This window comes from Rana temporaria, chromosome 10, assembly GCF_905171775.1.
Source record: "Rana temporaria chromosome 10, aRanTem1.1, whole genome shotgun sequence".
Taxonomy (NCBI): Eukaryota; Metazoa; Chordata; class Amphibia; order Anura; family Ranidae; genus Rana; species Rana temporaria.
The window spans coordinates 120,540,164-120,568,029 of record NC_053498.1 but is presented as its reverse complement, the minus strand read 5'-3'; the positions used below and the strand labels follow the sequence as shown (position 1 = coordinate 120,568,029).

The 27,866-nt window shown below is 44.4% G+C and overlaps 1 protein-coding gene across 1 annotated transcript in view; it reads left to right on the top strand.

Moving 5' to 3' along the window:
- The window catches only part of SORL1 (sortilin related receptor 1), a 123,268-nt gene extending 97,981 nt beyond the window's left edge, over positions 1–25,287 (top strand). The window contains exons 35-48 of the mRNA XM_040326125.1: positions 965–1,134; positions 1,366–1,478; positions 5,344–5,448; positions 9,173–9,245; positions 11,065–11,147; positions 11,254–11,350; positions 13,593–13,777; positions 14,281–14,400; positions 15,795–15,959; positions 16,633–16,807; positions 18,301–18,407; positions 18,641–18,833; positions 20,830–21,042; positions 23,152–25,287. Coding sequence (XP_040182059.1) covers positions 965–1,134; positions 1,366–1,478; positions 5,344–5,448; positions 9,173–9,245; positions 11,065–11,147; positions 11,254–11,350; positions 13,593–13,777; positions 14,281–14,400; positions 15,795–15,959; positions 16,633–16,807; positions 18,301–18,407; positions 18,641–18,833; positions 20,830–21,042; positions 23,152–23,219 — 1,867 coding nt within the window. The 3' untranslated portion in view covers positions 23,220–25,287. The remainder of the gene's footprint in view (positions 1–964; positions 1,135–1,365; positions 1,479–5,343; positions 5,449–9,172; positions 9,246–11,064; positions 11,148–11,253; positions 11,351–13,592; positions 13,778–14,280; positions 14,401–15,794; positions 15,960–16,632; positions 16,808–18,300; positions 18,408–18,640; positions 18,834–20,829; positions 21,043–23,151) is intronic.
- The last annotated feature ends 2,579 nt before the right edge of the window (positions 25,288–27,866 follow it).

Sequence of the window (27,866 nt, the reverse complement as noted above, 5' to 3'; positions counted from 1 at the left end):
CAGTTTGGGGGACTACAATGTTTAGCACAGTGAATTGAGCGAAGCAGTGTGGAGTATAGTGGAAATACTGTACATGACACTATGAAGAATGCAGTTTTTTTTGGCATTTGCTGCATCTTCTATACAGTGGAACCTTGGATTACGAGCATAATCCGTTCCAGGAGAATGCTCGTATTCCAAAGTACTTGCATATCAAAGCGAGTTTCCCCATTGAAGTCAATGGAAACTAAAATAATTTGTTCCTCTTTGACTTCAATGGCATGCAATACCACATGCGGCCAGAGGTGGGGGGCGCTGGAGAGCCTCGTAAGCACTCTAAAAAGGGCCGAGGACACCTAGGCTGAACTTGGGGGGGGGGGGGGGGGGGGGGAAACTTTGGCAAGGCTCGGAAACTGAGTATTTCTGAGATTTTTCAAACTGCGCCGCTCGGCTCCAGTGCCCCCCACCTCAGGCCAAACGAGGTATTGCACAGCGCTTTGGCTTGAATCCGAGACAACACTGGAAAACCGAGTTAGGATTTTTTTAAATACAGTGCTTGAATTGTGAAATGCTCGTTAACCACGTGACTCGCAATCCAAGGTTCCACTGTACGCTGCATCTTCTATAGTATACGCTGCATCTTCTATAGTATACGCTGCATCTTCTATAGTATACACTGCATCTTCTATAGAATAAGCTGCATCGTCTATACGCTGCATCTCATAGTTTTGCAAAGTGAATATGTGTGGAGTATGAAGATTGTAATAGGAGGAGTAAGGGGATTGGTCTAAGGAAGTCCATAAGAAGTAAAAGGCGTCCATATTGTGGCCACCAGGCAATGCCAATAACTGAAAGTTCAGTTTCGACTAGACTGGCATCCTAAGAGATCTTTCTTTCTTACGCCAAGGTTGCGATGTATTCTGCAAGTTAGCCAATCATTGATCAGTTTTATCCATTTCAGTTCTTGGCTTTTCTATCTGTGCAGGGTTATAGGGGAGAGCACATGGAAGACGGTAGACACACACAGCAACAAGACTGCCTTTGTGTTAAAGATCCTGAAGCCCGACACTACCTATCAGGTCAAAGTACAGGTGCAGTGCCTGCGCAAAATACACAACAGCTACGACTTCATCACCCTAAGGACTCCTGAAGGGCGTAAGTACACACAGTGAAGAGCGTGCATGCTATTAACCAAGTATTGGCAGCCACCTCCACAATGTCACATCAGTGTCAGAGTGGAGCAGATAGAACTGCCAGCGAGTGGGTAATCTCATGCTACCAATGGATTAAAAATGTATTAAATCCACTTTTAATTTAAGCTAAACTTTAGCCAAGACTTTTCTTTTGCAGCAGAATGTGATTAGATTTTTTTTTTTTGTAATCTAGTCCCTGATGCACCTCAGCACCTCAACCTTGTGTTGAATAAAAATATTCCCTTCACCATCACGGGCTGCTGGTCTCCCCCTGCAAACACTCATGGGCTCATCCGAGAGTATGTGGTAAGTACTTGTATGAACAGAACTGTCTTTGAGACAATAATTCTCTATTTCTCTACAGTCTTCACTGACAACTGCAGAGCTGTGGGATGTTAGGAGAGCTCTGAGCAGAGATGAGAAGTTGCAGTTAAAGTGGAGGTTCACCCAAAAACTAAATTTTTAACATTAGATTGAGGCTCGTTTTGTCAAGGGGAATCAGGGTTTTTTTTAATCGAAGCCGTACTTACCGTTTTAGAGAGCGATGTTCTCCGCCGCTTCCGGGTATGGGCTGCGGGACTGGGCGTTCCTATTTGATTGACAGGCTTCCGACGGTCGCATACAGCACGTCGCGATTTTCCGAAAGTAGCCGAGCGTCGGTGCGCAGGCGCCGTATAGAGCCGCACCGACGTTCGGCTACTCGTGATGCGATGTATGCGACCGTCGGAAGCCTGTCAATCAAATAGGAACACCCAGTCCCGAAGACCATACCCGGAAGCGGCGAAAAAGATCTCTCTCTAAAACGGTAAGTACTGCTTCGATTTAAAAAAAAAAACACCCGATTCCCCTTGACAAAATGAGCATCAATCTAATGTTAAAAATTGTTTTTCGGGTGAACTCCCGCTTTAAATACCATAAAATTGCATTTATTTATATTTTTTTGCTTTCATTAAATATACGACCATGTTCACATGGTGTTTGCAATGTCTGCATCCCAAGAAGAAATACAGTGCCTTGAAAAAGTATGCATACCTTGAAGTTTTCCACTTTTTGTCATGTTACAACCAAAAATTTAACTGTATTTTATTGGGATTTTATGTGATGGACCAAAACAAGGTGGCACATAATTGTGACGTGGAAAGAAAATGATAAATGGGTTTTCAAAATTTTTAGAATCGCCTTTCTCTGCAATTACAGCTGCAAGTCTTTTTGGGGATGTCTCTACCAGCTTTTCACATCTAGAGAGGGATATTTTTTGCCCATTCTTCTTTGCAAAATATCTCAAGCTCTATCAGATTGTTAATTCTTTGATTAATGCTCTCCTTGCCCGGCCTGTCAGTTTAGGTGGACGGCCATGTCTTGGTAGGTTTCCAGAGGCGCGTTGCCAGCCGTATTACCACGGTTTCCCATTGCTTTCACCGCTGCAAAGATGCTGCTGGCAAGACTTTTGGAGCGGTATTTAGCGCTAAACCACCTGAAAAACACCTCAGTGTGAAAGGGGCCTTAGGTTCTCTAACAAACCCGAGGGCTTCACAGAACAGCTGTATTTATTCTGAGATTAAATTACACACAGGTGGACTCCATTTACTAATTATGTGACTTCTGAAAGTAATTTGTTTCACTAGATTTTAGTTAGGGGTATCGGAGGGGCTGAATACAAATGCACGCCACACTTTTCACATATTTATCATTCTGCAGCCTGTGTAATGTGATCTCCTCTACTACTTGCTTTTGTTTTACAACATACCTGGAAAAGGGTCATTGCCCTTACTTGGCTAGGAAGTAGTTAATACTAATTACATATACTATTATTTACCTGATAAATACTGCAATATGTTTACTCTCATCTATTGAGGGACACGGAATTAGAAGAAACAATTGGGTTATACTGCCATCTACAAGATAATTGGTCACTAGAAAAAAAACAGAGTTAGACCTAGGGACTATACCGCTACTATATACATTGTGCTTCGTTTTGGTGCCCTCAGCCTTCCTTCTTGCCTAAAGTGACCTCAATTGTCCATTGAGGGACACGGGAACTTTTGAAACAGTTGGGTTATACTGCCACCTAAAGGAGATTGGGACGCTACCAAAGTGTTAAGCCGCCCCCGTAAATTCCCCACTCTACCCAACATGCCGTAGTGTTTTGCTGGTGTTCTAAGAGGTTAGATGCTTCTTCATTTAATCTGTTGAAACTAATTGTTTGTTTTTTTCTAGTTTTTTTATTTATTTATTTTTTTACTCTATTTTTTTTTTTGATGACTTCAATAATGATCCCTACACTGCTCCTTTAGCTGGTCTCTACATGGCTATCAAGATCAACATTTCCTCAGCAAAAGCTTTGGAGGCCATATCTGGACCGCGCTGGACTTGTGGGGCAAGCCTGGAATGTGACCATTGGGCACTGGGCTGCGCATTTTGGTGCTTTGCGAAACTTTGTGTACGGTGTTAGTTAGCTGCAGGGTGTTTTTCAGATCCAGAACCCAAGGTGTGTCTATGCCTCTGCAGACTCGGTGTGTAAGGCTGGTTGGGCTGAAGCACCTGGAGCTACCTCGTAGGATGCCTTTTCAGGTTTCCCATGGCCAACATTGTTTCTACAGTAGGGGATTGAGTGGTTCTAGGAAATTTACCTGATATCCCAAGAAGGAACTAATGCCTTTAATCTCAAACCTGGGACTCCTGTTGTAGGATCATCAGTGCGTCTCTTGTAGTTTCACTGGGCAGGGCTGAGTCCTCTCCCATGTCAGGGACCTCCAAGTCCTCTGGACTTTGTCTGTTCCAGGTACTGGAGCCACCTACCGAAAGACAATTGAATTCTCTCCATAGATTCCTGTTTCAATTAACTGGTTTGGCGCTCTGTTCTATGTTAAGCTGGTCATAAGTGGATAGAATTTTGAAGATATATATATTTTTTTTTTTTTAGGAAAACTCAACAAACATTCTGTAAATGTTCTCAGGACACGTTTTGAAGGATTTTGTTTGTACTTGACTTTTAGTGAAATGAATGGACTTTACCGAACAAAAACCACATAACTGTTAGAAATTCATTTGTTTCAGATTTTTTTTTCCCATCCTGACTTCTCTTCAAAACGAGCGTCGATTTGACCCACTAATCATCAGAAAAATTTACAAACTTTCTTAAAAAATTTTGTTAGACTTTACCCATCTACCCAGCTTTAGTGATGACCCTGATTTGTCAAAACCGTGTTAGAATGGGGGATCCCCTTAAAGAATACCCCTCCACCACAGGTAACTGGAGCATAAGACGTGTGTAGTCTCCTTTTGTGGACTGTTTTACTCATTGTTGTCTCTGGGGGACCTGTTCTCCTTGTTTTTGACCCAGTTTTTTATTTGTCGACTGTGTTACCTTGTTAGTCTATTCCTTTTTATCATGCAGAAGCCTTGATCCACCTGTTTTGGTTGCGATTTTGTTCACAGATCATGCTGGTATGGACTCTGTGTTCCTTTGGGTAGTGAATTCTCCTCCTGTCTTGGTCTACACACAAGGTTGCTCCTCTGTGATCTCCTTGGTTATTGTCAGATTACCTCGCTTTATAGTGGAACTTTTTCTTGATTTGGTTAATAGTCTTCCTAGTGGTCCGGAGTTAGATTTTCCCTGGTCCCTCCTGATGTCATAATTTGTTGTTCCCTACCCCTCATATAGACAGCTTGTGGATGTTCTAGCTGGTTGAGTTCCTTTTTCCCCTCAGTAGATGAAGAAAATCAGATCATTTTACTTATCATATCTAGTTCTTCAAGTCCATCGAGGCATACTGGTCCCTCTGTCTTTTACTGGCCCTTGTACTGCTTGAGGCATGCTGGTTAGAGAAGGGGTTTTACATGGGGTTGGCTTACAACTTTCAGCTGGTTTCTATTCCAACCTGTAGGCAGCAGCATAACCCAACTGTTAATAAATGCTTGTGTCCCTCAATGGGCTTGGCACAAGTAGATTTTACGCTAAGAGAAAAATCTTATTTTTTTTACTCCAGTGTCTGCTATAAAAACTGTATATTGACCTACCACCTCTATTTTCAGACCTGCACTGCTGATGGCTATAATCTGCTCATGAAGCATGTCAGACATTCGTATTTCAGACTTGTTTTCCTGCTACAGTATAACCTGTTAACATATCCTGGTGTGCGGTCAAGTGACAGCCTGTTCCTCTCTTTAGGTAGAGTACAGTGTTAACGCTGCCAAGGTTTGGACATCCTACAGTACGCCGAGCCTTTGCTATGATATCAGGTTCCAGGAGTCCAGCTCTGTCTACCTGATCAGGGTGAGCATTGATTTTACTTACATGCGGAAGGGCGTATTGCAGTTGTTGTCTCTTTCCATGTCTGTGCCACCTCTTCTGATTATCTAGTAGCTGTGACCTCCTGAGGGTGGAAAAATCACTCCAGCCAAAACCAGTGATTTTGCTTTTTACAAGTGCTGGAAAGATAAAACGCCACATGGTTTATAAAGCTGGGTACGCACTGGCCAAAAATGGGATGGTTCAGCAGGAACAGGCTGACTTTTGGTCATGGTGTACAGCTGTCTAATGACTGGCTTCTGTCGAAGGGGTATGCCGGAAAACCAGCATCCAATCAGCGCTTGGAAAGGTTGCAAACCATGATTACTGTATTCTGGTGGAGGAATATACATGTTCTCGGTGCCAGTTTTCTTCTGCCCACAGCCAGGGCAGACTTCTGCCTTCAGCAGCTGTCAGCCCCGGCTCCTTCTGACAGGAGTGACACTGCAGTCACTCCTGTCGTTGAGGCTCTGGAGAAACTCCTAGTGCCCCCCCCCCCCCAGCACAGGGGCTTTGCTAGGATTTTGAAGACCTAGGGTACCTTTGGGCACTCCAAAGAGAGAAGTAATGCGGTGCGCTGTGCACGCCGCAGCGAACAGGCGTGGCCAAACCCAACAGTGGGCGTGGCATACGGGGCATGGTTAAACAAAACTTGAGCCTCCTTGTAGCCATAAAATATGCTTTGATTGCTATGCCACAAGCAAGAGTTTCACAGATGCATATGAAGTCGGGTTCACATATGTCCAGCTGTGGTTCCCAGCATGGGGTCCAGTGTGTTTATCGTTTCAGGTCCAAATTTTTGCCTGAATTGGTAGCTAAACCAGACCCAAGAACGCACAGGACCCTTTTGGAATTTGTGCCGCGGCCGCCCTGGACATGTGTGAACCGGCTCCATTAAGAGCTGGTCACACTTCCGTGTAATGCGAATTGGAATTGGTGAAAACCCCTTCCTCCAATGCGCGCATATGTGATTAAAAAGAAAAATGAGCAAAACCTCCTCTGACACGCTGTGTTAAAAATATTATCCCAGTTTGTTTACAAGTAGTCACTTCCACCGATAAGGGGAACACCGCCGCAGCCAACAACAGGCATATACAGAAGAGAGGATGTTGCCCCTACAGGGAAACCAGAGAGTGGTGTCCCCTGGGACAACCAAGAGGCTACTAAGGCAGTGACGGACAATAAATGTAATTTAAAATTATATGTTTAATAAATAGTATCAAATTACATAGTATAATTTATACACCTGAGACAATCGTGCAAGAATAACACTATAAGAGCTGGAATAGCTCTAAATACAACCTGTAATCAATGGCCGGCCAAAGAATGCACGTATGAAACTCGTTCATGTGGCGTGCAACAAACAGCACATGAAGGGACACGGACAAATGACAAACATGTGGGACATAAATAACTATGGCGATCCGGACGCCAAATGGGTCACTTTTGCTGTCAATTCTATTCGGAAATCCGATATAGTTAACTTGGCAATAGGCCTACGTGAGAAAAAAAAGGGGAGAATTGGCAGCAAGAGTGCCCCCGCACTGGATAACTGAAGTTACCGGGCTGAATTCCGTAGGAATAGTGGTCTTGTATGCATGAACCAGATGGCAAAATCAAATATGAAGTTCATGTATATGAGGCTTGAGCATACATTTTGGGTAAGTTACAAAATGATAGAAAATGAAAAATAGTTCTGTGTGGGCTGCCCTGCCTGCAAGAAAGATGTATTGTACAGTTCCTATTGGGTCTCCAGGGATTCCGATATATGAAGCGGTTAGATGCAGAGTGTAATTAAAGAATTTATACACTACCACCGAAGATATGCATTGTAGACTTCCTGATATTAGCAGAACATGTGAAAAAAGATTTTGGAACGATCTTACCAGTGAAGTTCACAGGTTCACAGTGATCCGGGATCCGTTGACCAATTATTGCCTCCTAACTGTTATGTTGTCCAATCGCTGTAGTCGGCGTCTGTGATCAGTCAGATGCGCCTATGTATATCAGCGTACGGGGAGGATGATTCGGACAAACAGTCCGGTCATGTGGTTCAGTTCACACAGATCCGCTGGGCTGCCAAATCCGGCTATACAAGTTCAGGAAGTAGGCGATATGTGACTCCGGTGCGCACCAAGTATTTGGTGCTCTCTAGTGGTGTAGAGCATCCGCTCGCTTCATCTCACTCACAAATTCCCGCGAGTCACCGCTTCAGTTTCCTGCTGCTATGGGGCATTGAAAGAGTGGCGTCCGGAGCCGTGATGACGTCAACACGTTTCGTAGTGTTGATACGTAACTTCGTCTGGACGGCGTCCGGATCGCCATAGTTATTTATGTCCCACATGTTTGTCATTTGTCCGTTTCCCTTCATGTGCTGTTTGTTGCACGCCACATGAACGAGTTTCATACGTGCATTCTTTGGCCGGCCATTGATTACAGGTTGTATTTAGAGCTATTCCAGCTCTTATAGTGTTATTCTTGCACGATTGTCTCAGGTGTATACATTATACTATGTAATTTGATACTATTTATTAAACATATAATTTTAAATTACATTTATTGTCCGTCACTGCCTTAGTAGCCTCTTGGTTGTCCCAGGGGACACCACTCTCTGGTTTCCCTGTAGGGGCAACATCCTCTCTTCTGTATATGCGCGCATATGTGAGCCCGGCCTAAATCTCTGTATGATTATTTAAAAAAAACTTCCATTACATATGATTTTGTGTACAGTAAAGTAGACAGAGGACTAACGCTTTGTGGTCGATTTCCTAAAATTAAAGAGTGCAAAATCTGGTGCAGCTCTGCATAGAAACCAATCGGCTTCCAAGTTTTTAGACCCCGATTGGCTGCCATGCAGAGCTGCACCAGATTTTGCACTCTCTAGTTTTAGTAAATCAATCCCTTTGTCTGACTCTACCTTAAAAAAGAACTTCATTAAAATAGTCAATGACTGCTTATCAACCAGCAACTGTTGAGATGATGAGCAATTTGGTGAAAGTGGATGTAGTACAGCATTATATAAGGCAGAGTGCAGGGGTCAGGAGTATGTAATGCAGCCTGTATTTGTGTACAAAACGCAGAGTGCAAGAGTCAGGGGTGTGTAAAGCACAGTGTAGGGGTCGGCAAAAAACTTCTCTCAAGCAATACTCTCTCCCACTTTATCCTTTCAGAAAAAAGCTCAAGCCCCCCAAAAAAAAATCCAGCACTCACCTGCGTGCTCTTCCATAGCCCAATTTCCCCTTCTAGTACAAATACGCTCTCCACCACCCCATCTTTTCCTTCTAGCACAAATCTCCCTCCATTCCTTCTTCCAGCATGAATTCTCTTCCCCCTCTCAGCACAAAATCCCCCTTTTAAAATAAATACCCCCCCCCCCTATATACACACACACACACACACACACACACACACACACACAAATCCTCTTCCACCACCTCCTATTTCCCATCTTCATCCCAACACAAATTCCTCCAATTCTCCCCCTCCACAATCCAGCATAGTACAAGTTTTCCCCTGGGGACCCTAAGATCTCCATTATAACAGTGCGCCCTGGGACACATTCCACTTCTGCCCCCACCCTGGTTATGCGTGCTGTGCCTGGGCTTTTACTAAATGCAGGAGACTGAGAGCCTACCAGCCTCTGCCTACAACAGAAGTTTCGCAGTGGTCTCGGCACGATGGTTACAGTGCTCTTGTGCCTTGTTTACAGGTTGCTGCCATTACCAGCAGAGGGATGGGGGAATGGAGCGATACCAAGACTATCACCACTGACTGGAAAAAAGGTAATTTCTCAGATTTGTAGCAACGGGACTCTATATAGCGTATTTTCAGCAAGTGCGTTACCCGGAAAAGAGATACTTGATGTGCTTGATATTTATGCTGCATATTGGGCACCAAGCATCTAAAACAGGGTTAGGCAACCCTTGAGAGGTGAAGATCTACCTTAACAGAGAGGAAATATTTTATTAAAAGGCCTCAACTAACAAGGAAAACTATAACTATAAAATATATAAAAAAACAAATGTGACAGTAAAAATATAAAATAAGTGGAAGGTGTGGCTGCAGCCGGGTAGGGCAGGTGGGGGCGGCTGCAGCCGGGTAGGGCAGGTGGGAGCGGCTGCAGCCGGGTAGGGCAGGTGGGAGCAGCTGCAGCCGTTGTCAGTAGTGCAGGTGGGAGTGTCTGCTGCCGGTAGGGCAGGTGGGAGTGTCTGCTGCCGGTAGGGCAGGTGGGAGTGTCTGCTGCCGGTAGGGCAGGTGGGAGTGTCTGCTGCCGGTAGGGCAGGTGGGAGGGTCTGCTGCCGGTAGGGCAGGTGGGAGTGTCTGCTGCCGGTAGGGCAGGTGGGAGTGTCTGCTGCCGGTAGGGCAGGTGGGAGTGTCTGCTGCCGGTAGGGCAGGTGGGAGTGTCTGCTGCCGGTAGGGCAGGTGGGAGTGGCTGCAGCCGGTAGGGCAGGTGGGAGTGGCTGCAGCCGGTGTCAGTAGGGCAGGTGGGAGTGGCTGCAGCCGGTGTCAGTAGGGCAGGTGGGAGTGGCTGCAGCCGGTGTCAGTAGGGCAGGTGGGAGTGGCTGCAGCCGGTGTCAGTAGGGCAGGTGGGAGTGGCTGCAGCCGGTGTCAGTAGGGCAGGTGGGAGTGGCTGCAGCCGGTGTCAGTAGGGCAGGTGGGAGTGGCTGCAGCCGGTGTCGGTAGGGCAGGTGGGAGTGGCTGCAGCCGGTGTCGGTAGGGAAGGTGGGAGTGGCTGCAGCCGGTAGGGAAGGTGGGAGCGGCTGCAGCCGGTGTCAGTAGGGCAGGTGGCAGCGGCTGCAGCCGGTGTCAGTAGGGCAGGTGGCAGCGGCTGCAGCCAGGGTCAGTAGGGCAGGTGGCAGCGGCTGTAGCCGGTGTCAGTAGGGCAGGTGGCAGAGGGTCAGCAAAGTAGAGGAGTGTTGATGATCTACCCATCACCCACGCACGATCGATGGGGTACAGATTCCCAGTCTAAAGGGTCTAGATGCTGTCTGTATGTCCTGACAAGTTTATTTTAAACCCTTACCAAGTCTCAGCTGAAACAGTATACGCCACTCTACTGCTCATGGATAATGAGTTTGTTGTCTCCTGGTTCATCCAGTTTTTTAAGGCCTTATGTACTCTGCGCATTTGAATTTGTCCTCTGATCGCCTTTTACTCCTGGCAGGAAAAAGCAGCTTAAAAAACGTGGCTCAACCCGCATATTGCAAACCAAGTGTTTTGAGCATTTATGGATTCCGTTTGCCAGAATAGTAATTTACTCTGACCATCGGAATGAACGAAAGCTGAAGCTAAACGTGTCTAGTGTTTAAGCGCGTTTACATGCGTTGAGTGTCTTCCCCAAAGCCCCTCTCCTGAATGATCTGGTGGTGATTTTCCTTTTTCCAGCCTGTAAACGCCTATGTGTGCATGGAGATGTAGGCAAACATAGAGGTGTTTTTACAAGCTGAAAAAGAAAACCAAACACCTGGAAAAGAGGCGCTTTGTAAGCCGGTGTGCATGAGCCCCAAGTGCAATGTTCTCTAATCCCTCCATTACAGAACCATTGGGTGTAGGGAGGCAGCCATTCTAATTTACCATATTTGAATCCACTCTTTCTCTTAGTTGTGCCGCAACCCACCATAAAGATCCAGAATGTCGGTGAAGACTCGGTGGGAATCACAGTGAAGGAAGACTCTGATATTCCGGTACGTTTGCAATGCCATACATTTCACTTTTAAACGGGTCTGAACAAAATAATGTATACCAAAAAATGTGAAGGGATATAATTACTTTACACTGGTGGTTTTGCAGATAACGGGCTATACGGTGTCTTTATCATGGGAATTTGACAAACATGTGCGGGAGAAGAAGACTTGGGAGATTGCCGGACAGTCTGTGACCCAAAAAGGTAAAAATGGCTTTTAATAGTGACTCCTGGACCCTCCCCCTTCTGCTAATCGAGAAGTGATCTCGCCATAAAACGCCATTAAAGGTGGTTTATTGAATTTACAATTCTTCATTCGGGTCTCTTCTACGATTGATCCGTTGTGCAGTTATGCCAGCTCCGGGATTGATGATCTAAATCTGGATCTGCATAATTTTTTGTGGCTGTATGTTCAACAGGGTAAAAAAAAGTCACAGTAGCGTGTTTCCTGTATACAAGGCCTTAAAGTGGAGTTCCACCCATTAAAAAAATCAGCAGCTACAAAAAGTGTAGCTGCTGACTTTTAATAATCGGACACTTTTTGTCCCACAGTCCAGCAATGCGGGCGCACAAAGCCCTGCCCCCTCTCCACGGCACCAGCATTCTAACTGTGAAGCCAAAGCCAGGTGCGCACTCCGCATGCGTGAGCCGTGCTGTGCGCTGTGAATGGCCGGGCAATCTCCTGTGACGTGGGGGGGGGGGTGGTCTTCATTCTGGCATGTCAGGGGGTCACCAACACTTAAAGCGGAAGCTCCATTTTTGGATAGAACTTCCCTTTTTAAGTGAACTTGAACTCTAAGTAACAGCAGTGATCAGGAAAAAAAATTGTGGGAGCATGTGACTTGCTCTCCTTCCTCCAACATGTACTGGTGCTTCTTGACAATTAGTACTTGGCCCAGTACTGCCACCTGGAGGTAGGGAGAGTGTACTCCATTATGGGCTTCTGGTGGACACTATACAAGTAGCCTTGCTGAAACTCCTCACGCAGGCATGGTCCAGTGGTGTCACTTTCAGAAAAACACTAAAACATTCTGAGAAATGCCTTGCATCACTGGAGTGCTTGTAGGCATGAAGTGGCTGCAAAGAAACTGCAAGGAGATCAGCAGCACAAAGACTGAAAAAAGTGAAATAAGCAATTGTTCAAAAAAATTTGAATTGTTTACAATTCCAAAAAAAAGTTGGGACACTGTAAAGTTTTAAATAAAAACAGAATGCAATGATTTGCAAATCTCATAAGCCCATGTTTTATTCACAGTAGAGAACAGAAATTTATCAAGTGTTTTTAAAAGGTGAAAATTTACCATTTTAAGAAATAAAAAAGTTAATTTTGAAATTGATGGGAGCACCACGTATTAAAGTTGGGACAGGGACATGGTTACCACGGTGTAGCATCCCCTCTTCTTTTAACACCACTCTGTAAATGTCTGGGAACTGAGGAGACTAGTTGCTGGAGTATTGGGGGAGGAATGTTGTCCTATTCTTGCCTCATATAGGAATCCAACTGCTGAACAGTCCTGGGTCGTCTTTGTTGCATTTTTCGTTTGAAGATGCGCCACATATTTTCAGTTGGTGAAAGGTCTGGACTGCAGGTAGGCCAGTTAAGCTCCCAGACTCTTCTAATACAAGGCAATGATGTTGCCATAGATGCGGTATGTGGTTTAGCATTGTCCTGCTGAAATATGCAAGGCCTTCCCTGAAAAATGCTGCTCTAAAACCTTTTATATATCTTTCGACGTTGATGGTGCAATTCCAGATGTGCAAGCTGCCCATTCCATATGCATTAATGCACCGCCATACCATCAGAGATGCAGGCTTTTGAACTGAGAGCTGGTAAGCCGGAAGATGCCTCTATTAAGATAAAATCACTTTTAAAGTCTTTGCAATTTTACATTAAATAACATAATTCTCAAATTATTTGACAATTTTTAGATGCAGCTTTTTACAGATTGCAAGACCTCTAACCATCTTTACTTTTGAGGCACGCTGAGTCTTTAAAGTGATTGTAAAGTCTCTTTAACAAAAAAAAATAATAATAACAAACATGTTATACTTGCCTGCTATGTGTAGTGGTTTTGCACAGTGCAGCCCAGGTCCTAATCTTCTCAAGCCCCCCTTCGCTGCTCCTGGCCCCTCCCTCCTGACGAGTGTCTCCATATAGCAAGCAGCTTGCTATGGGGGCACCGGAGCCGAGTCACAGATCCACAATTCCTTTTCAGACACGGTGCTGCCGTTTGGCCCTGCCCCCTCTTTCTCTCCATTGGCTAACTGACTGACAGCCGCAGGAGCCAATTTTTATGATCAGCGGCTGCAGCTGCGTTCCTCCATGCACCTTTTTTGTGAAAAGAAGAATGGATCTGAAAAAAATAATTTAACCAGCTTGAGATCTTCGCAATGTTTTCCATGAGAGGAATAAGCCTGTAACCTCTGCTCTTCTCTTTCCCTTTAGTGGGCAATCTAACGGCGCAGACGGAATACGAGATCTCAGCCTGGGCCAAGTCGGAGTTTGGAGAGAGCCCTGTGGCCTTTGAGCATTTCAACACCACGGGCATCAGACCGTCGGCGCCAAGCCTTAAGGCGAAAGCGACCAATCAGACAGCAGTGGAGTGCAGTTGGGTTGGCGTGAAGAATGTGGTATGAGTTAATCTCTTGTGCATTTCCATTTATTTATTGAAGTGAGACTCCAACTTTTTTTTCTTAGTTTTATATAGACTGTGTAAAAGTATTAATAGTTTTATTGCTGTCTGTGTCCCTGCGGGAGAAATTTCCCCTCTTTTGATATGGTCACTCAAAAAAATTATCGTTTGGCCGACCTTCTGTTGTAGTGATTGTGGATGACTCTCAGGGACTGCGGTGTATGTAGTCTCCTCTTTCTACTCTGCTTTTAATCCCCGCCATTCGTTTCTTTAATATAACTTTTAAGGGGACAACAGCTGTTTAATTCTGCAATGGTCCCGTTGTACTGGGCACCTGCTCCCCCTTCCAAAGTCTTTGTGAATCGTAATATTCCGTCCCAGTCAAATCGCACTATACATGTATAAGATTGGGAAGGGGGAGCGCTCTGATTTCCAATATTGTAGCTCAGTGATTGGTGAATGTTGCGGTTATGTAACATTGTGTATCTTCTCTGTATGCAGACATATGGATTGTTCTATGCCACATCTTTCCTCGAGCTGTACCGTAACCCTCAGAATATCACAACAACGCTACACAACATCACAGTCATCGTGAACAGAGATGAGCAGTACTTATTCCTGGTAAGGGGTTTTGTGTCGCCCAGGAACAGGGTGGATTTGATTTAAATTACAAATTAAATCGCTAGCAAAAAGGTTTGGATTTAAAACATAATGTTTAAAGAGAAACTGTCATTTCTGTGCCACAGCGGCTCCTCCTCCTCTGACCTGCTGTTGACTCACCGACAGTCCCATTCACTTTAATGGGACGGCTGGTGATGTGGCAGTGACGCAACAAGGTGAGGGACGTGGCGGCAGCAGGTGAGTGGATGCCCGCTAACAGGTGCTAGGGGTGCAACGGATCAAAAAGCTCACCAATCGGATGGATCCTCGGATGAGAGTCGCCGATCGGATGGATCCTCGGATGAGAGTCGCCGATCGGATGGATCCTCGGATGAGAGTCGCCGATCGGATGGATCCTCGGATGAGAGTCGCCGATCGGATGGATCCTCGGATGAGAGTCGCCGATCGGATGGATCCTCGGATGAGAGTCGCCGATCGGATGGATCCTCGGATGAGAGTCGCCATTTTTCGGATCAGCAAAAAAAAAAAAAGACTAATCTTGATACACCCACCAGAGTTTGATTTCAATTATTTTCAACACAAAATGGAGCTTATGTGCTTAAATACAGTATATGTAAATCTCAGACTGTAAATTTCTAAAAGCAGCCGCAAACCTTGCATGCTTGCTAATGTGACAGAACACCTCTCATTTTCACATTTAGTTAAAGCGGTTGTAAACCACATAAACTTTTTTTTTTTTTTTTTTTTTTTTTTTTTTAAACCTGCAAGACAAAAGGCATAATCGGCTAGTATGCACCGCAATGCGAGGCTTTCCCCCTGGTGTGGAGAAAGCCTCTTGAAGGGGCGAGCAGGAGGGTCAGGACACTCTACTTTGCAGATAGAGAAAGGAGCTGTGTGTTAGTGGGTGTCCTGACACTCCTGCTCGCCCCCTCAAGAGGCTTTCTCCACACCAGGGAGAAAGCCTCGCATTACTGTGTGGAGTTACAGACAGAAGAACAGGAAGTGAGGATTTCTCAGAAGTAATAAGGACATTTTAAAATCAAAATGGAAGGATGAGGTAAGTGAAGGAGGACTGCACTAAGGTAAAGGAAGCTATTTAGGGAAAATAAAAATTACTTTTACAACCCCTTTAATTCTCTTGAAACCTGCACAGCACAATGACATTTCAATTAGGGGGACTGTTTAACCTGGGCAGTGGGCACAGATTGCAGAACTGGATCTTCTGTCTTCACATCCAGAAGTGGTGCTGGTGAAAGATATGGATAGCTGATTCAGGTGAAGGTTTTCAGGGTGCTTTTTATTTTTGTGAGGGGAGTTTGTGTATGCCTGGAGATGGACATTTAATTAGAATATCTGAGTTCTCACCGGGTTCCCATGCTTTTGTCATGTTTCAGGTCCGCGTTATGCGCCCTTATCGGGGCCCCCCATCCAACTATGTTGTGGTCAAAATGATTCCTGATAATCGGTTACCGCCTCGTGACCTGCATGCTGTGATCACTGAAAAAGCATTTGTTATAATGAAGTGGGAGTCTCCGTATGATTCGCCGGACAGTGAATTGGTGAGTCGATATGAAAAAAACAAAAGTATAAACTGGGAGACATTTCCAGTGACCTACAATAGCGGACTATAACGGCCAAAGCAAAGGCGATAAATGCTAAGTATATATATATATATATATATGTGTGTATGTATATATAATTTTTTTTTTTTTTTTTTTTAAACATTGGTAGTAAAAAAAAAATCAAGGTGTTCCACCCCTATAATCTTGGAAAGATGGCTTGTTAAAAATGCATACAATTTTTGTATATAGTGTGTGTGTATATACAGTCTGAATGACATGCGTTTTTATCCTGCTGTCTGTATGGTCAACATGTTTCGCCTGGTATTAGGCATCCTCATGACCCAGACAGGGAAATGGCAAGCTACCTAGAACATTATAGTGTTAGTACCACAATATAATTTGGATATAATTTCTGAGTCTCTAGATCTGTGCATTTCTACTGGTAATCGCAGTAGTCAAACATCCGCCCAATAACGCCTAGGGCAGGGCACAGGGGCGCAAATGGCAGGAAAGTCTCTCATGCGTTGGTATACCCCTGCTCTTATCTACTAAAGGCTTTCACTTGCATCTATACCACTGCTCTTGTCTACTAAAGGCTTTCAATTAAATTGCATGCAGTATAATCTGGCCTTCAATCTCATAAGACATCACACACCTTTGTCTTTTGTAGTACTACATTGTGTCTGTGAAGGATCTGATTACAAAGACAGAGAGGAGCTTCAAAGTGATTACTCAAAACAGCACGATCGAGTACAGGATCGGGAATCTGGAGCCAGGCGGCAAATACAATGTCATCATCCAACTAAGAAACATGAGCAAAGAAGCCAGCATTAAAGTGAACACAGGTAAGTACAACTTCCAGACCATGTGATACAGCACTGAGTGCAGATCAAGCCTAGATCACATGATGCACCACTGATACATAAAGCCTAGATCATATGATGCACCACTGAGACATAAAGCCTAGATCATATGACAATATGATGATGGTACTGAGCTTGAGGTCTTGACACCCTGATCACATGACCCAGTATGGCACATAGGTGGTGTCATGACATTTGTGTCACGTGATGCACTATTGAGCACCAGGTGAGGCTACGATATCCAGGACATGTAACACAGCACAAAGTATAGGTATACCCATGTCACACAGGTCCTGTAAAGCACTACTGACAGGGCCGGTGCAAGGATTTTTGCCAACTTAGGCGAAGGTGCATTTTGCCGCCCCCCTCCCACGCACACACAGGGCACAGTGAACATCAGGGCACAGGTCACAGTACATCAGAGCACGGCACATCAGGGCACACAACATTGAGGCACAGCAGACTGGGGCACAGGACATCAGGACACATGGCACATCAGGGCACATCTGGGCATATTGGCGCACATCTGAGCATATTGGGGATTATATTGGGGCACAGCGTTTACCTGGCAGCCAGTATGCAGGAAGCATCTGTGATAAGTTCTCTCTCATGTCACGCTGCCCCGGTGGCCTCTTCTCTCTTCTCGTCCATCCCAGATGATGTCACAAGCAAATAGGGATGGAGGAGAAGAGAGGAGGGGCTGCCGGGGCAGAGTGACATGAGAGAGAATTTATCACACACATTGACAGTATGGCTGCAGCGCTCCCCTCCCTCCCTCCCTCCCTCCTCCTCTACACTTCACACACAGCAGCCATCTCCCGCTGTGTGTATCGGAGCTTAGTGTGAACACTATGGCCGCGCTGTGAGAAAAGTCCCGCCCTTCTCCTAGATCAGCTTGTTTGATAGACGCATTGTTCTGCCTATCACACAAGCTGATCTAGGAGGAGGGCGGGACTTTCCTCACAGCGCGGCCAAAGTTAACACACTAAGCTCCAATACACACAGCAGGAGATGCCTGCTGTGTGTAATCCTGGGACCCATAGAGACACTGACACTGTCAATTTTCCGTCCTGTTCCCTGGAGCCATAAGGCAAGTGCCCATGTTGCCTTGCACTAGCACCGGCCCTGACTACTGATCACAGATAAGACTGTTATCCAGGTCATGTGACACAGCATTGAATGCAGGCAAGTCATAACACTCAGGTAACATAATGCATTGCCGAGCACAGGCGACGCCATAAATCCCAGGTCATGTGACCGTTCTAAGTGTACATAAGCCCTGACACCGGGGTCATGTAACTCTTTACATTCACATAACAGTGGTGGGCTCATGGCTTTGAAACCCCGGTCACATGACCCAGTAAGGAAGCAAATCTTGGCACGTAACTGTAAAGTACAGTCTAGGTTGTATAAAATAATACTGAATATTCTCTGGAGAATGCGAGTCCCTTAACGGCTCTAATGTTTATGCGCAGTTCCTCTCCAGGCGCCAGAAGGTCTGAAGCTTGTCTATGAGAGAGATCACATTCTGCTGTTCTGGAAGAGCCTGGCCCTGCGAGAAAAATTCTTTAATGAGTCCAGAGTGAGTATAGATTTTTATTTGTCATCCTACCCAGTTCATTAGATTAACAGATCTAGTCATTAGGAGTCTCTGTATTGTGCACATGGCCCATAATTCTTTGCAGCCGGAGAGGAGGGTATGAGCTGCTGCGAGGGTCAGCAATTGCTTTGCATGGTCAAACTTTTCACACCTACAAAACCTGCAAAAGTCTTAGGATTTGGCATTTTATTTAATACTTCCTTCTGCCTTCCCAGGGCTATGACATTCACGTGTATGACAGCTCTAATAATGTATCCACCTACCTTGGTAATACCAGCGACAACTTCTTTCGAATTTCCAACCTGAAGCCGGGCCACAACTACACCTTTACTGTGCAGGCGCGATGTCTGTATGGCGGTCAGCTCTGCGGAGATCCAGCACTGCTCCTCTATGATCAGCTTGGGACTGGTAGGTCTTTAGCTCTTCAAGAGCACATATCTTTTTGGGATAAGACGGCACATTCATGAGCTTGTCTTCAAGCACAGAGCTTCTTGATCACTTAGAAAAGCAATGTTTTAAAACCATGCAGGAATCCTTCATATCTCCGATGAAGGGTCCCAGCATGGTCTCAAAACATTGCGTGTATATGGGATTATACAAAAAAGAAGCTTTGCTCTGAAAGACAAACTTGTGAGTATAATGGTGACATATCAGTGTTCTTTTCTGTAACAGTGGGGGGTCGTTTCAACACCATGTTAATCATAGTGTCCATTCCAGTATGATGTGTGAGAGGAAGATACTTTGTCTTGTTTAAGAGTACCCTGCAAAGTAGGGGGTTAAAGGGCTTTTCCATTTAAGAAGGTTTTTAGTGTAATTGTTAAACTCCATGTCTTGTACCCACCTTTTACAAACTAGTTGTGACAACCAGCGGAGGATCAGAAATGTCAATCCAGACCTGGAGGAGAAGAAACGGCAATCCAGACACATATGATCTTAATCACTTAAGGACCGCCTACTGCACGTTGGCAGAATGGCACGGCTGGGCACAAGCACGTACCTGTACATCCTCTTTAAGTGCCCAGCCGTGGATCGCGGGCGCACGCCCACGACCCGGTCCGAAGCGCCATGGCCACGGGACCGGTGGACCCGATCGCCGCTGGAGTCCCTTGATCGGTCCCCGGAGCTGAAGAACGGGGAGAGCTGTGTGTAAACACACCTTCTCCGTCCTTCACTGTGGCGCTGCCATTGATCGTGTGTTCCCTGATATAGGGAAGCACGATCAATGACGTCACACGTCCAGCCCCGCCCCCCTACAGTTAGAAACACATATGAGGTCACACTTAACCTCTTCAGCGCCCCCTAGTGGTTAACTCCCAAACTGCAATTGTCATTTTCACAGTAAACAATGCATTTTTATAGTTTTTTTTGCTGTGAAAATGACAATTGTGTCAAAATTGTCCGATTGTGTCTGCCATAATGTCGCAGTCACGAAAAATATCGCTGATCGCCGCCATTGGTAGTAAAAAAATTTTTTTAATAATAATGCAAAAAAACTATCCCCCATTTTGTAAACCCTATAAATTTTGCGCACAACAATCGATAAACGCTTATTGCGATTTTTATTTTATTTTTTTACCAAAAATAGGTACAAGATTACATATCGGCCTAAACTGAGGAAAAAAATTTTTTTTTTTAAATATATATTTTTTTGGGGGGGGATATTTATTATAGCAAAAATAAAAAAAATGCATTTTTTTCAAAATTGTCGCTCTATTTTTGTTTCTAGCGCAAAAAATAACTGCAGAGGCGATCAAATACCACAAAAAGAAAGCGCTATTTATGGGGAAAAAAAGGACGCCAATTTTGTTTGGGAGCCACGTCGCACGACCGCGCAATTGTCAGTTAAAGCATTTTAATACTACAAGGAATGCCAAAAGAAAAGTATGAGCGCAGTCAGAACAGTTCAAATAGACCATGAGACGCATAGCAAAGGAGAGTAACCCCCCCCCCCAAATATTTTAAATGTACTAATAAAACAAGCATACTGACCCAATAAAAGATAATTGGGGACAAAAATCAGTTTAATCTTAAACTGCGTAAGGAGTTCTTTACTGTCAGAGCAGTAAGGATGTGGCATTCCCTTCCAGAATTGGTGTATGTAGGGAGCACGAAAAATAAAAACTTGGATGGCATCTTGTCGAATCCAATATACAGGGATATAAGAAATGGTATCAACATAAACACATGCACACCCACGCAGGTTGTTGGACTGGTGTCTTTATTCAACCTTACCATCTATGATCTTGTATCTCGTTTTTTTTCTGGTTTCCTTGTTACCATTAACCTCTCAAAACACAAACCTTATAAAGTTACCTTAAAACAAATATATATATATTTTAGATCAGACTGCGTCTGTCTTGTATCAGTGATGTGAACTCATAAGGACAATGTATTTTCTTGTCAGGTATGGACTCTGTGCCCTCCACCAGTGTCCAGTCCACGGATGTCGCCGCTGTCGTTGTCCCAGTTCTATTCTTGCTGCTAGTGGCTACCGGCTGCGGTTTTGTCATACTGTATATGCGGCACCGACGGCTGCAGAACAGCTTTACAGCATTTGCCAACAGTCACTACAGTTCACGTTTGGGGGCTGCCATCTTCTCTTCCGGGGACGATATAGGTAAGGGGGACTCCAATGCCACTGCAACATGACCAGTTTGATTTGGGCTGTCTGCTTTTATGTTATACCTGCAGAATATTCTGATCAGCAATTTATTAGACTAATAAGCTATTTCTGCTCTTAGGTGAAAATAAAAACAATGAAATGTAATCTGTGGGTAACTTTACTAGATTTTAAAGTGGAGGTTCACCCAAAAACTTTTTTTTTTTTTTTTTTACCATTAGATTGAGGATTTGTTTTGTCAAGGGGAATAGGGTGTCTTTTTTTACAATCGAAGCCGTACTTACCGTTTTAGAGATGCATCTTCTTCGCCGCTTCCGGGTATGGGCTGCGGGACTGGGCGTTCCTACTTGATTGACAGGCTTCCGACGGTCGCATACATCGCGTCACGATTTTCCGAAAGTAGCTGAACGTCGGTGCGCAGGCACTGTATAGAGCTGCACCGACGTTCGGCTTCTTTCGGCTACTCGTGACGCGATAGATGCGACCGTCGAAAGCCTGTCCATCAAATAGGAACGCCCAGTCCCGCAGCCCATACCCGGAAGCGGCGGAGAAGATCGCTCTCTAAAACGGTAAGTACTGCTTCAATTTAAAAAAAACACCCGATTCCCCTTGACAAAATGAGCATCAATCTAATGTTAAAAAAAAAAATTCGGGTGAACTCCCGCTTTAAGTGCTTGCTGTTGATAATTTAAAGCAAACCTCCCCTCCTTTCTCAGAGCCAGACTTTTTTTTTTTTACTTTTTTGTGCAAGCCGCCCCACACTTCCTGGAGTTTTGCCTAGGTAAGAATGATGTATGTAGTTGCCCTCAGCCTACTGGGATTACCCACATTAGTCATCTCAGGTGCCTTCGGGACACTTTCCTGAACATGTGCTGTGGCCTGTCATCAGGGGCTAGCTGCAGGAAACGGATATAGTGGCCCACTGATTTAAGTCTGAGAATATGGCCACGTGGGATTGGGTGTAAAGCAGCAGAGCTTTAGGTCACCAAATCCCTATCTCAGGAAGTGATAACCCCCTGCATAGTCCACCCTGTACTGGCTCCTCTAAGGGTCAACTCGGCTCTGAATCCCCATCCTTATCTGGTATATTCAAATTTTCAGCGGCACAGTCCTCCCCAGTTTTTTTATTATTTTTTTTTCTCCTTCTGAGGATTTTTTAGTAGCTATTTCTGGTTTGCATGACCTCAGAGGTTCTCGCTGGTTTAGAATTACTGGGAGGCAGCCACCCCCAAATCCTTCCCTGGTGGTGATTCTGAGGAAATGCCTACTGGGTGAAGAGGAAGAATTTGTTGCGCACAAATTTGAAGTTACCCCACCTGAGGCCTGGTGTGCACCAATTCAATTGAGGCCTGGTGTGCACCTAGGAGTAAAAAGCATCTTCCTCTAAGACTTTAAGAAAAAAATTGCAGATCTATCCACAAATTTTAATGTAATGCTAAGTTATCTGTCTCCCACTAGGGTGGGTGTGTACAGCGGAACCTCGGATTACGAGCATAATCCATTCCAGGGAATGCTTAAAATTCAAAGTACTCGCATATCAAAGCGAGTTTCTCCATTGAAGTCAATGGAAATGAAAATAAATTGTTCCGCATTGACTTCAGTGGCATTCAACAGCTCCCGTTCAACCCCGCCTACTGGCGGCGCTGGTCCCTACACCACCCAGCGAAACGCCCGCCCCACATCTCCGCCCTGCTTCCCCCAGGGATTGGGCTGCCCAGTTTAAAATGCCCAGGCCTATTTTTTTTTTGTCCCGGTCCTGGCATGATCCTATCCATTGGTGGTTTCTATTGTTTTAGGATGTTTTATATGCATATCATGATGTTTAGACCTGTTGGTCTTTCTTTTGATGTAAGCTTTGTCCTTTCTTTATATTTTATTTTTTTTGGTCATATTGTGGTGCCAGCTTTTTGCATGTTCATTTAGCATTTAAGGGTTAGTGAGGGGGACACAAAGAAGGTCATTGAGATGGTAAGTTTGTTAGTGTTATTTTCCTCCTACCTTTTTGTAATCTATATCAAGGGTATGATTTCATGGACCGCTGTCCACTGCTGCCAGTGAGAACACGGCCAGTGTTATGATGACCTAAAATTCCCCTTCCCATTTCAGGTGAAGACGATGACGACGCTCCGATGATCACTGGCTTTTCAGACGATGTCCCGATGGTGATAGCATGAATCTGCATTCTTCTCTTTAAACCAAATGGTGTAAATATTTCTTCTCCCAGGAAATTGTGGGATGGTTTCCTTGTTTTATTATTTTTATTTTAAAAGATGCACTTTGAGTTGCAATATCTTATTTTTATATGGGCCAAAAAAAAATGAACTTTGTAATTACTCAACTGTGAAATGCAAAACGAGTTTAAAAACCAAATACTGACGGTTCCTGAATGGAGGTTTTGACCCCTTTGGCCCTGAGATCCACCCCCCCCCCCTCTTTTTTGCTCTCCCCTATGCAGGGATGCCTTGCCCCACCCATTTTCTGTAAATGCAGTGATTGCAATCTGGCGTTGCGGTCGTGTTTAGAGGGGTCACGATTAAAACGTGAGACCCGTGTACAGATGATCCTAAGGTGCCTTACTGACTTCTCAGAGATTCTGGGTACTGGAGACCACACAGTGAGATGCTGAGGGGTTCCAAACAGCCTTGTTTTGGAGCGAAGTCCTGTGGGTTCCCCTTTGACATTCGGCTGCAGCGCTAAGGGGGTTAACGTTGGCATTTTAGGACTGAATTTGCTGGCCGTTCATCCATGTTTCTGTAAGTCACCAGTCAAAGCCCATTTTTATTTTATTTTTTAAATTCATTAAGACCCACACTGTGTTTCACTGTCCTGTGCATGGGCTCGCTGGTGCAGAGGGAATGTCGAATAGTGCATTTTCCCTATTGCATGACTTTGGATTGATTTAAAAATGGTGGCAAAATTGGTACCATTTTTTACTCTTGGAGCAGAGGTTTCTGCGCTGTACTGCACCTAAAGCCTATGGAGACCTCTGCAACACTGGCTGTACACTTTGCAATTTTGGGTAGCTCAGTAGTAGCTGAAATTGACTGAAAATTGTCGATATAATCTTAAATGCCAGAAAGAAATCGCTCTACGGCCTACCACCATAACTCAAGCTGAAACTGGCAAAGAATTCCACAACGGTAATACATTTTTATTGGAAAACTGAATTGGAGCAAAAAAAAAAGGCAATTTCATCAACAGCAACCTACTTTTTCTATTGGGGTCATTTCGATCCCATCTCCTTGCGGTTGATTCCACCATTTTATGTCTTTTAATTGCTTTGTAATTTTAGGATGGAAAGTTTGATCTGTCAAATTTGCCAAGTGTATGATCAGTTTTCTTACTCTTGATGTAGTTGAAATTCTGCTGGGTGGGTTCTCCAAAAGTGGTACAATTTTTTAAAATGCAGAAAAGGCCAACTTGCCTGAAAATTGTTTCTTTGCCAAAAAGCATGCAAAATGTAAGGGGAATACACCACAAATGCTCTTTCAAGTGCAGAAGTGTAAAATATTGGCTGTTGGCTTTTCTTATAAAATTTGTAGCGGTACTTATAAAAAAAAAGTTTTGCTCAGTAGGATGACTTAGTCACTTGCGTAGCACCAACGGTACTAACTTTACATTGGTACAAAGTACCTAGGTTTGCACTAAGTGCAGTTCAAAGTGCCAAGTATTTCCAATATAAAAGCAATTTAGCCACTTGCGGCAGGAGATTCTTGATGGCATAATCCTGCCATGCTTTTCTGCACTCTTCTACGGTTCTACATGCATGTTATATATGTGATCCTCCCACCAGCAGGGGGCTAAGGTGTGGGCATGAGCCCTTGAGAGGGGACGGACGTTATGAAATTTTACCCCCCGCATTGCACTCTCTTTTGTAGCTCCGTCCCGGGAAAAATTTTAGCGGAATGTTGCCTGTGGTGTACATTTTTAACTTTTTTTTTTTTTTTTATGTAATCACAAATGTCAAGATTGTCTTTGTATATAAAGAATGTATTTTGTTTTTGGAATTATTATTATTCTGTATGTGACATGATCGATGTTGTGTCTGCACTTTTATTCTGATTCCTTCTGTGTGAATTTATGGGGTGTAAGTTTAAATATCACCTACAAGCAGGGGTACCTGTGATTTAAAGAGGATCTGTCACTTTGGACATATCTTAATGTTTCATGAAAGCTGTGGCCTAACAGCTGAGCTTGGCATCCTTTTCTGCATATCTCTGTTCTGCATTAGAACTTAGGTTGTCCAAATTATCGTTCTCATCTGTCTGGCAAAGGTTAAATGGCCGATTCCGGCAAAGAATTGGCAGCCTATAATATAGTTAAAAAGCCCAGACCCAGCATGGGATCCTAAAAGATGAAGTATTGAGTAAGTAGATACCAAATATATATATAATATTGCAGCAAAAAAATGAAGCTAGCCAAAGTTATCAATAAGTGGCATTTTAACTGTTTTTGCAGCTCATCAGTTTAAGCTATAAACTTTAAGCTTTAAGCTATAAACTAAAAATAATACCACATTCATTTTATGGTTTTTAGTTTTTTTTTTTCTATTTTTATTTAAATTTTTCTCCCTCCCTGCTAGGTGTCACAATTTTAGAAAAAAGTGGCTGAGTGAGGCGCTGCCCTCCTGGCCGCATCATTCATTTACAGAGTCCTGTGAATGGACTTTGCGGTTGTCGGCTTGTAGTTTTTAATGAACCACTGCGGTAGTTCATTCATTCTGTATCTGCTTCCTTGTACGAGGGATGAGCAAGCAGATACACTGACAGATCTGCAGGAGACCTGCATGGTACCAGCAATCTGCTGATCACTGGTGCAACGCTTTACAGGCTCCTGCAACAAAAAATAAATGCACATTTAAAAAAAAAATTTACCTGGAAAAAATGTGCTTGTATTTTATTTTATTTTTTTAAAGAACTTATCCTTTAAGGTTGGGAGCCAGCTGAAGAAAGCAAATCCAAACTCGTGACTGCTACTACGTACGTCCAGACAGCTAAAATGCTAAGGATCAATATACTGACGGCACCTTGGCGAGTCACTTCACAGCCCCTTAAGGAGCCAACTCTGTTGATTGGCGCAGTGCGCTTGGGGAAAGAGCCTGTCGCACCGTGGGTGAACCAGGCCTTGGGACTACATCCTTTCGGGGAAACGACATGAACACGGCGACCTAGGGGTCCTTTCACACGTCCGCTCCGTTCGTCCGCTTATTACAAGTCCGTTTACGGACTTGTAATATATCCCTATGGGATCGCGGCCGTTAGCGGATGGAGCATCCGCTAACGTCCGCGTCCATCGGGATCCGGTTTTCGGACCGTCTGCATCCGATTCCCCATAGGGGAGAGCGGAGGAGAGACAGGGCGGTCTCTGCACTGTGTGCGGGGTCCGCCGACAGCTCAGCGGGGATCCCCGCTGAGCCGACGGACACACACGGAGCGGACACAAGAACGGTCCGCTCCGTATGAAAGAGTACTAAAAAACTTCAATAGAAGCACATTTATGGCACCTGGTTCCATTACAGTAATAAATACAGAGTGTACGTTTGAATGGGCCACTGTCCATTTAGAGCGAAGTGACAGTACTTCTTAAAACCCAAACCCACCATACACTTTTTCCACATTCCCCTTGAAGTCGGTGCCCTTTTTAAAATGCATGGTGCTTCCATGTATGGGGGAGCATGTGACCACCTCCAATAGTGCAGTGCTGGGCCTGGCACTAGGTTGCTCACTTTCACATGAGCAGTACATAATCATCCCAACATAGAGCTTATGCCCTCCCTGCCACACTCCTAAAGACAGGAGCCCAAATATCGTGTAAGCTCACATGTCGGATGGTGTTGGAGCTTTCACATGAATACTTCCCTACTTGACAGTGTTCAGGTTTAATAATCTGCTCATTCTTGAACACTGTATCCCAGGAGGAGGTTGCATGCTTCCCCTAAGCTCAGATGGACTACATATTTGCTAAGGATAGCAGGGATAGGGAGGGCTTGAGATTGTCAGGAGTGCCTGTCATTTGAGCTCATGCTCTGTGCAGACCTTTGGTCCAGGTTATGAGCCAACTGCAGGAAGAGGAAGATCCTGGAAAACCTTTTGTGCTGCTTTGGGTTAAACTTGATATATTTTTAAGCTGTTCTATAAAAGCATAGCTACCCACAGACAAATAATTTCAATCAAATGACAAAATGCGTACATACCAATGTTTGATAAAACGATAGTATTCCTTCAATTTGGGAGGAGATGGCGAGACTGATGAGCAGATTCAAAACTTGCAGCTGGAAAACTAATGCAGAACAGCGATATGTGGGATTATCCTAAACTGGACATTATGAGAGCTGGGCCAACTTGTTATGAAAGTTTATATTTATCTGAAAACATCAGCTGTTTCCGAAGGATGAAAAAGTTTTTTTTTAAATGACAGGTCCTCTTAAGGCTTTTTCAAGAAATTGCTCCCTGTATACAGATGACTTCTGCCACAACAGACCACAGATTTGGAATAGGGAACATGAATAGGCTGACTTTGACTTTAAGCAAAACAATACATTTTTTCTTATTGTGACCAAATTCCTTCCTCATACCTGAAAAATGTACAGATGGAATTTGATTGGCTGATAGGGGGCAGCACAGACTGTCCTGTGTGTTTTTTCCTATATTGGATTCTACATACAGTCTGTAGAATGTTGTGTTTTTTTAATGCGTGATATTTCAGTTTTGTTGCTGGCAAGTTGGATGACACAATGGCGTCTTCTTTCTCTGCGGCACTTCATTGGTGAGATATCCTCTTCAGAATCTGTGCTGGCCAACATCTGCAGCCAATACGAATGG